At 23.5% G+C, this 10,621-nt stretch overlaps 1 protein-coding gene across 1 annotated transcript; it reads right to left on the bottom strand.

Moving 5' to 3' along the window:
• Positions 1-547: 547 nt before the first annotated feature.
• Positions 548-9,694, bottom strand: LOC145844218 (eukaryotic translation initiation factor 3 subunit F-like). The gene is made up of 7 exons (XM_082951594.1): positions 9,571-9,694; positions 7,903-8,053; positions 5,469-5,609; positions 4,243-4,351; positions 1,713-1,862; positions 1,480-1,593; positions 548-936 (listed from the first exon to the last, which is right to left on the bottom strand). Exons 1-7 carry the CDS (start codon positions 9,674-9,676, stop codon positions 835-837), a joined length of 873 nt encoding a protein of 290 aa, XP_082807720.1. The 5' UTR covers positions 9,677-9,694; the 3' UTR covers positions 548-834.
• Positions 9,695-10,621: the final 927 nt, after the last annotated feature.

Genomic DNA, 10,621 nt, shown 5'->3' with positions numbered 1-10,621 from the left:
TAGATATCGATATTTCTTTACAGAGCCCGGTTGAGATTGACTCGTTTAACAAACAGAAACATATGTCAGTGTAATAAAGAAAGGATACTGTATAATTTGTTATATTATTGAAATGAACTCGTTTCGCTAGGACCTTTTGTTAACAAATACTCAAATTATATTTTTGAATAGTTAAATATTACAGCAACTTTTAACAAATTTCAAAATAATTTTTTATAGTATTTATGATAGTCGACTTAAATTCTATTATTTTGACTTTTATTTCTAATACTTTTTATACTGATTAGTCTTTATATATTTTAGACTATTTTTTAAGATGAATTTTCTTAAAATGTCAGTTCAAAATTGATATGACAAAATTACATTCACATTAGACAATATATACCAGTTTAAATAATTAAACAAAACTTACTTAAATTTTAACTTATCATACCAACTATAATTATAACTTATTGTATAAACGTAATTTTTATCCTTTTTTTTATTTAAGTTTTATCTTGAAATTAAATTTATACTTGAACTAATTGGAATTGTATAAATCATGGAACTTTTAATGTTAATAAATTCATTAACTCGAGAAAGAAACTATCATTACTTCATAAAAATAAACCTATTTCTTAAATTGAAATAAATTTATAAGCGACTAAAAAGTTATTAACCAGTTAATAATTTATTATAAAATTCAATAAACCTAAACTTCGCAATAATTAATTCTAAGGGTAAAAGGATGCGACCCAAAGCTCAAAAAAGCCAGTGTTGGCTATCACCAAAACAAAAACTAAATTGTACTTAAAACGTGAACTAAAAGTTAGAAGGGTCATTAAGGTGTATAGTTTAGTGGAGGGTTGTAGTCGCAGCAGAAGTGTTTACAAGCAATTCGTTGAGGGTCGTTTGAGAACTCAAAGCCTTGGCTAACATTCTGACTTGAAGGGTATCCTGAAATAAATTTGAATATTATTTTGCTTTATAAATATTATTGGGCCCTTATTAACAATATTGTTTTTCAGAAAATATTTCCAAATTATCTGGTTTTAAGTTCGATACACTGTATAATTATTTTTTTATAAGTAAAAAAAAATATTATTATTTATATCTTAAAGCTAAAAATTGCCAAGTAGTTGATAAAATTTTAACTAAATAACAAATATACATTTATGCTATATGTATATGAAGTTTTAAAAACTTTATATTTCGTTAGTATAACAAAAATATTTTATTTGTTTTAATTTACTTGTAACCTTTAAACCAAGATAAAAAACAAATTTAAATGTAAGTTGGTATAGATTTAAGAACAACAATACTACTAAACAACATGTCTTCATTATTTAAGTTTGTATCAATTAAAGTTAAGTAGATATTTTCAAAGCCAAACTTAAGTTTGAAAAAGAACTAACCTTTTATTTGTTTATGTAAGTCGGTATGTGCTATCAAGAAAATAGAATATTAAAAGGTGCTAAAATATACAATTATAAAACTAACATTGATGTTTGTTGTCAGCATTTTAGAAAAGTTCTGTTCTTCAACAAATGGCACCATTTTGAGAGAATTCCACAATTTTCTTCCTACTTCGCTATCCATTGGAAGCTGGCCATCCTTTAGGTATTTAACAATATTCAAATATCATATGAAAAGTTATCAACATTATAACTATTGTTCGTATATATAATATTTGCTTTTAATTTGAATACTGCAATATATAAAACAAAACTTACAACAACTTTTTGAACATAAGATGTGACAAAAGTGATGGTAGATTTAAAAGTGTTTATATTGTCAACAGAAGTTTCAGTCATTTCAGGCATTTTCAAGGAAGTCTTTGTTTTGTACGTATAATCATTCATTGCATAAGCTTTGTCTGACCCCTGAAATAAACAAATTAGAAAAATTATAATCAAAATATGTTTAAAAATGAAAGCAAGTTAAAAAACAATTTTTCACTTCAACTTTATCTTTATTTACAATTAAATTATTTTGAATTAATTAACAACTTTAAAAATAAGAATAATCAGTAATTTGTTTTTTTACTACTGTTTTTAGTGCTTTAACTTTTTTCTTAAATATATAATACATTTCAAAAACATTAAGTATTTAAGGATTTTCAAAAGTTAATAAACTATACATTTTAATCTATGAAAAAAATATTGGGACTTCGATTAAAATCAGTTATAAGCCTGGTAGATAATTTACATCAATAAAACTTAGTTTAAACTATTAACTAAATTTAGAAGATTCTTAAGTAGTTTATTTTTAGCAACAAATTTTAAATTATTCGAAATTTTTAACAGTGTAGTTTACATTAAGAATAAATGAGACATGTAAAGTGTTCTTTAATAAAAACTATAACTTATTTACAGTTTTTAAATGCTACAAAATCGTTCTAAACTCTTTGAAAACAATAAAAACAAACTTTTCTGTGCTTAATGCTTACAATTAGGTTTAATAAACAAATATTAATTACAACTGCTTTAAAATTGTTTATCTTATTACAATTTTTGTTTAAAATAGAATGTTTTTATTAATTAATTTATTTATAATAAATAACTGCTGCCCGCGTAAGCTTTTTTTTATGAAGTGCGGCCTGCGAGCAACTTTTTATAGATTTTTTTTTTTTTTAAAGCAGCTGATCTCTGCAATAGAACTAGATTGAACCACCGAAAAAATTTCTTGATGAGTGCAAACTAGCCTGAATGATTTGAAAATTTAGGTTTAATTAACAATAATCAATAATTAATCAATATTTTTTTTTCAAATTTAATGATAGATTACATATGATTCTTTAATGACTATGATTAAGACTGACAGTGCGTTACATGATAAGCAGCTATAACCTTAGTTATGTTAAATACAATAAACTTTATTAACTTAAAACATAACATTTTTATAAAATATACTAGCCTGGTCGTCTATACACTTGGGAGTACACGTTTATTTGACATATTTATATAAACACAAGACTGAAGTAACTCAATTTTTGTAATTTAAAACTAATTAAATGCATTCTACTTAAGCTAAGATCACTGGCTAATAGGCTAAAAATGCGGACCAAGTGGAAATTGACAAGAAATCAAATAATTTTGTTTAATAAGAAATAACACGTAATCGTAGTATAACCAGATTTCTTGTTTTTAAAACTTTTTTTGCATAAAGTATTTCAGAAATCATATAAGTTCAAAAACAACCAGTTATTTTATACTTTTCAGTTCAAAAATTACTAAAAACTTTATTAATTTTGTCAAAAATTGACTTGCAAAAACTTTCCAAAAATATCAGCAATACTTATTTAATACCAATCATAAAATATTACTTTTTTATTTATTTTTAGTACAGTTGTCTATCAAAAAATAAGATAAGTTATTTGAAAACTAAAAATTACAACTTTTATTTGAATGTTAATTCTTCTTGCAAAAACTTTTAAAAAAAGTGTTGTCTTTAGAATTTTTCTAGCCTAAATATATACTAATTGAGGTTCCTTTAAGACGTTTTAAATTATATGACCATCAGTTTTACCCGAATCACTTCTGAGTTTTTGAAAAAAAAATTAATAAAATAAATACTCAAGTAGTTTGAGTTTAAAAATAAATTGTGTTATTTTCAATTGAAACTATACTATATCATACAAAAAAAGTAATAGAGATATATATTTCAGGTGTTTTTGTGCGTTTGTTGCAAGCTATAATTTTCACTTAAAGTTAAGAAGTAGTTAAGGTAAATTTTGAACATAAAACAACTAAAATTAGCTGCATTTAAACTTAAGTAAATACTGAAATACTTGAAGCAGAAAAGAAACAAAACCAGTTTTGACAATACGAAACATATTTTTAATCAACAATATATTTAATTTTTTAGTAAACAAAAGAATAAATTACCGCTTGCCTGTGAACTGTGTGGGTGTAGTTTTATAATATAAAATATTACGCAAAAAAAAGTACTTAATAATATCGGTTAAATGGAAATAAGCTTAAAATTAAACTTAAATACTGCAAAATGAACATTATTCAAATAGCATAACCTTGATTAGTTAGTAATTGAACTTAGAATGTTACAAAAAATGAAAGACTCAAAATTATTCAATTTAAAATATGGTCTGAGTTTCACTAATAAAAAATCGAGCTAATCTGAATTACTAATAAACATCAATAATTTTAAACTAGCACATGATTTAATAAAAATTTTAACAAAAATTGATTTAGCAACTACCTTGTTTTATAACAAAAAATACTAAAAAGTATCGATAGTAACTACCTTAGAAATAGAATCAAGGGCAACTCTTTCGGCATCATAATACACAATTTCGTTTTCAATGTGCTCGTATATAGATCCACATTTTCCTGATGGAGCTCCCATCGTTCCTCTGTTTTTTAAATTATTGTTTGATAATATTAGAAAGATAAAAAAAATGTTATAAACACTGGTTTATAAATCAACTTTAGTAACAATTACGCACTTTTTATTTTGAAACCAAAGTGTGTTTTTTGCTTAATAATATTTTTTAAGAAATTTAATCAAAACGTGATTCTATAGCTTTGATCTACAAACTAAAAAAGGTTTTCAATTTAATTAAAATAAACAACTTATTAATATAATAAAGTGTAATACGACTCATAATAAACTCTAATACACTAAACAATAACATGCAGATACAAAAATGCTTAAGTATATGTTTTAACTCTAAAATCTTATATTTCATCAATAATAGATAAACTTTGTTTTATGTTAGTTATATCGCTTATATTTTATCTATATTCGAGAATGGTATATTTTAAAACATAGTTTTTTACAAATATACATTTTTCGACTAATGACGTTCAGCTGCCCATAAAATACTTACAGCTCTACTTAGTATAAAGTAATACAAAATTGTAGAGCAGTTCATGAAATTATTGATGTTAGTTGAATAAAATATTTGCGTATAATAAATTACTTGACTTTACGACAGCTTTGCTTGTCTGGATCTTAAGGACTTAATGCTTTATATAGGGTGGCCACTGGTTTTACAGAAATTTCTTCCAGGTTTTCTGACTTTCTTCAAGGTTTTAAAAAGTACACGTATTTTGGTCTATTTTTAATTTAAAATTAAGTTTAAAGTAAAAAAACTGTGTTAAATAGTATGACAACACTGAAAAGATACTGTTAAGCTACTTTAAATGTAGTTTTTATAAAAAATTCTTGACAATGACAAAAATTTGTTGTCTACATGATATATTTTTGTGTCATATCAAAATTTTACTACTTAAGATGTAAAAATTGGTTAAAATTTCAGGTTTTTTAGTAAGTCTTATTCAAAAATCCGGGTTTTCTAGGTTTTATCAAAATTTCTCAAATTCCAGGTTTTTCCAGGATTCTATGTTTAGTGTCCATCCTATTTATAAATTATACTTAATGGTATGTTTACATTATTCTAAAGTATAAAAGGAGGTAAATCATAACGATTTAGTAGTTTACACTAACTAATATTTAAAACAACTAACGAGATGAAAGTTTTAATGGTCATTTCTGTTCCTTCTTTCAGTTCAGTGTTTACTAAAAGATGAATTGGACTTTTACACTCCATACTGTAATATTCATCAATAACAGTTGACTGAGGAATGATTTCAACGCCAGTCGAAAACCTTTAAAGTGTTTAATCTAAATAATAACTTATTTTAAGTTTAAAATGAATTTTTTCAAGTAATTTTATTAGAAGTATTCGTTTAGTTACCTAGTTATCATAAGAATTTTATAAATCAATTTTAGTATCAAGGTTAAATTTTGTTTTTAAATGAAGTGATTTTATTTAAAAAAAAGTAAGAAAAGAGATGATTTTCCATATAAAATTTCCAATAGAAGCATAAGCTATAATATTTAAAATATCAATGAGAGATTTTTTTTTTATTAAAAGCATTTTGTTTTAAACAACTGTTTAAAGGAACAATACTTTTTTTAAGTGTAATAAAATGTTTACCAATAAATAAAAAATTCATTAATTTTATAAAAAAAAAAATTTTTTAGTCATTCACAATAAGAAACTATCAATACAGATTGAAATGAGTAGCTTTAATTTTTTTTTTATGTTATATTAACACGCAGGGTTGCCAATGATCAAGCTGAAAAAAACTCCTGACTTTTCAAAATCAAATTATAAATTAAAACCGATTCAATAATACATAACCAAAGACTTAAAAAATAAATAAAGATAACAAATTATTTAAATTTAGTCCAAAAATTCAATTGGATTCTGAAAAAAAAGCAAAATGAATTGAAAAAGCAAAGTTTTTTAGAAAATTACATTAGCAAAATGCGGTTTACAGTGATTACTTTTTAAGAGCATGTTTGTATCAAATTTCCTGACTTTTTTTTTCGAAAACCCCTATTTTTTCCTGACTGTTGTCTTCCTTTTTTTCGTTTTTCCTGACTTTTCTGACAACCCTGAACACGAATAAATTGAACTAGCTATATTAAATATTTAACTTTATATAAAAAATTAACAATAAAAATGATTGCATACTACCTTTTATGCCTAGTATTGAATAAACATTATAATCACTACATTTCACAACATTTAGCAGTAACATTTTTTGTAAATAAATGAAATTATTAACCCGTAATTATATTGTTTTAAAAAAGTTATAAGTAATGCTAGTAAAAAAATATTGTAAGTTAGTAAAATAAAAAAATTAACAACATCCGAACATTTCACAAATAAAAACAATTTAAAAAGTGAAATGTAAGTAGTATTAGCCAGTAGAGAGTAACTGAAACAAATAAAATCAACTATAAAATTCAAAACTTATTCTAGAATATTACTTTGAAAAAAAGGGTAACTTCAACGAAAAATTGACATAAATAAATATATTAATACTAAATTTTAAAACATTTGTTATAAAATCTTGAATATAAATTAAACCAATCACAGATTAATAAAAAAAATAGAATTAACCAAAAGAGCTGCAACCCTGACATACTGAAACTGATTGTCTATCATAACAAAACGCTAACCTTTAACAACTTTTGTTTATTTTGAATTTTTTTTACTTAGCTAAATACAGCTTTCAAATATGCTTTTAGAAAGTAATTTCTATTAAAAACTTAACGTGTAACTTTACAATATTTAAAACAGTCTATGTAAGTATAAAAGTATTAGTACAAGACAAAAAAATCCCTTAAGAAAGCTCCGCATAGTAAGTAAACACTTAAAATCAACTTTAAAAAATTGTAGTAAAGTGAATGTATTTTCATGCTTATTTAATTTGAGACCGAATTCTGCTTTTTAAAACTTATAGAGTTGAGTTAATAAATTTAAAGTAAAAATTTACTGCATAATCGATTTTTAAAAATCTTTAAGGTAGTTCACTAAATCTTTCAAGTATAAAAAGAAGCTCCAATTGATTTGAAAATCAAAAATTTCAAGCACACTGCTGTTAAATGACGATAAAAGTACAACCATAATTATAACTAAAGTGAAAATATTGTGGAATTTTTTAATTTTTTTAATAATATTGACTAATGTCATTTATACTAATGACAACAACAAAAGTTTTAAATTCATCACTTTTACAAACTTAACTTATCAAGTATATCTAAATAATGAAATATTTAAAAACTGGCTCAATAAACAAATTAATCATATTGTTAGTATTTTGTATTTTTACTACAAACTTAGTAATATTAACATATCTTAGACTTTAATTTTTCTATAAAAATGTTATGCAAATTTAAATTTAGATTCAATTAAAACAAAAAATCTCTGTAAAGATTAGTTTGCAATATTTAAAATTTGTTTATAATTTATAATGATTCCTAAATGTTTTTTTAAATAATATTATCAATCTATCTGTTTCTTTGTTTGTCAATTATTGCATAACATTATAAATCTAAATAAAACCTTATTATGTTAAACAAAACTCTTAATAAGTAAAAACAAACCATCCAACAATTTTTTCATGGGGTTTAGCTTTTAACTCTAGTTCAGCTCTTTTTTTAGCATAGCTCATATCAAGCTGAACATTGCCTTTAATATCTGAATGATTGACAGGGAAGCAGGATGTTATTGTTACTTCGCTTCCATGAACTTTACCTAACAAAAAATATATTTATATTAGCTAGTATTATAGTAATTTATAGGGGGAGTCACAAGGCCATAATTTGAAACTTACACTGGACATTCTGGAGTTGATAACGAAGAGCAAAAAAAAAGATCTCAGGCGTTTTTATTAGTAGTTTTTTTAAGAAATGTTGTTTGAAGGGGCCATAGCTTTATTAATATTAATTTCTTTAAAAAGGACCTTTTGAAAAAAGTTTCGAAAATCTGATCTATAAGATAGAAAAAATAAATATATTTTTTGATGGATTTTTTGTTTCCAATTAAAATTTCATCATTTTACATGTAAAAATTGCAGGTTTTTTCAGATTTTTTTTGTTTATTTTTCTAAATCCCAGGTTTTCCAGGATTTTAGGTTTTTTTGCAACACTGCTATTAATGTAAAAAATACTAAACCAAAAAAAAAATCATTCATCCCTATGTATTACAGTGAATAAATTTATATTTTTTTATAAACTTTTTTTACATGCTAAAAACTTTTGATTCAGTTAAAATGACTCAATATTTTTACAACCAAAAAACTTAATAATCTACTGAAAATTTCATAAAACTATGTTATTATTTTAATATATACAACTCATATATAATATATATATATGAGTATTTAATAACATAAATACTTATGACAGGGTTACTATTCTTTAAAGCCTGAGTTGCCAAAAACTAGACTAAGTCGCCCATGTTTATATGAAATAAAAATTAAATAGGAAGTGCCAAAAACTAAATATAATTACTGAACAAGCTTTAATATCTAAAGATATCATAATAAAAAAATTCAAAATGATAAAATACTTAATAAATATTTTTTAGGAAAATAGTTTTACAAAAACTAGCACAACATTTTTAAAAATATCAAAACAAGACTGAGACTTGCTAAGTAATTCAAACAAGCCTGAGTCAGCCTGAGTTTTTTTAAAGTATTTAAACCAGCCTGAGTATGCATTAGTAAGCCTGATATTTTTTCATTTTAACCTTATTTATCTTAAGTAGCTGGAGTATGTGGTAACCCAGTTTTAAAATTGTTGCTGTTATACTCCAACAAACTTGTTTTGTTTGAATCTTTGGTAGCAATCATCAAAATTACTTTTGAATATTTGTAATACTTTAAATAAATATACATACAACTTTCTAAGCTACAGGTTTGCCACTCTTCGAGATAAAAAAGCCAGCCTGAGCAAGAAAAAAACTAATCTGAATTACATCAAGCTCATCTAAATTGAGAAAAAAATCAATGTGAGCCAAAGAATAAAATAAATACTATTAATCAAGCTTAAATATCAAAAATTTCCAAATTATAAACAAAAAACAATAACTTAATAAAAACAATTTGCAATTCAAAGTAGTAAAAATTAGTTTGAGATTTAAAAAATAAATAAAACCTGTTTTTTAAATTCTGAAAAAGCTTTAATCTGAGTGGCAACTATAAAAAACCGAAACTAATAAAATATACTATAGTTAACATTTTAAAAATACAAAAACTCTATAACACTTACCCAAAAGAGTACCAATTACTCTGTTACTATTTTCCTTCCTTCTTTCATAACCATCAACAATTTCAAAAAGAATAGTAGGATGAACTTTTACTTTAGAATAATTCATTTTCGAAAACAGTAAAATAAAACTGCAAAAAAAATGGATAACAATAAATAAATCTTATGGTATATTAATTTTTTTTAAACCTTATTTTAATTATTAATTTATAATAAAGTTTCTTGCTGATAAACATAAGACAAATCAAAAAATAAATCTTGTTTGAATCATCAAATTCAAAAGTGAAAATAGTTAACTATCTGCTGTTAGCTGTTGTAATTAAATTTTTGTTACAATAGTTTTTTTTTGCTCTAACTACTGATCGTTTTTTTTTCACTTATTTTAGATAAATTTTTAGTAACAGAATTTGTTTTAACTTTTTATCTTATGTTTAAACTAAGTGCAGGAGCAGCGTTCTAATAGATTAATATATGTCTATTTTATTACATTTACTCATTATTTTTTGAAATTTTAGAAAAAAATTATAAATCATAAAAAAAAACTAAAAAATAGATCAATTCAAAATACTGTTTCTTAATGTTTAAATTTTTTATAAGAATTTATATTTCTAAAAGTGGTAAAAACATTTTTATACAACTAGGTACTATTTAAAAAAAATAAACTTGCATAGTATTCCCTTAAAAAACTCAAGTACAGAATTGTAGTTGCTAAATTGTGAAAAAAGTAAATTATCTCCCCTATGCCCTTAAACTAATGAGCAAAAGATCTTTCTTCATACCAATTGATTATTCATAGTTGTGAGCGTTTTTAAATTTACATCTTTCTTTATTTATAGCATCCAGTCACAAAAAAATAAAAACTACAATTACTTGTTAATGGGAACGTTTTTATTAGGTATAGTAGAAGTATTGTAGTATATTTAAAAAAAAAGATTATGAGTTCTAAGATTTTCTTAATGTTGTCTTAATGGTGTTTTTTTAAGACACTAAAAATGGTACAATGTATAAAAAAAAAATAAACTTCAGTTTAATATTTGCAACAAAATATACTTTT

The sequence above is a fragment of the Thalia democratica genome, chromosome 1, assembly GCF_965202585.1.
Source record: "Thalia democratica chromosome 1, ktThaDemo2.hap1.1, whole genome shotgun sequence".
NCBI classification, from domain to species: domain Eukaryota; kingdom Metazoa; phylum Chordata; class Thaliacea; order Salpida; family Salpidae; genus Thalia; species Thalia democratica.
This window is presented reverse-complemented; position numbering and strand designations above follow the sequence as displayed.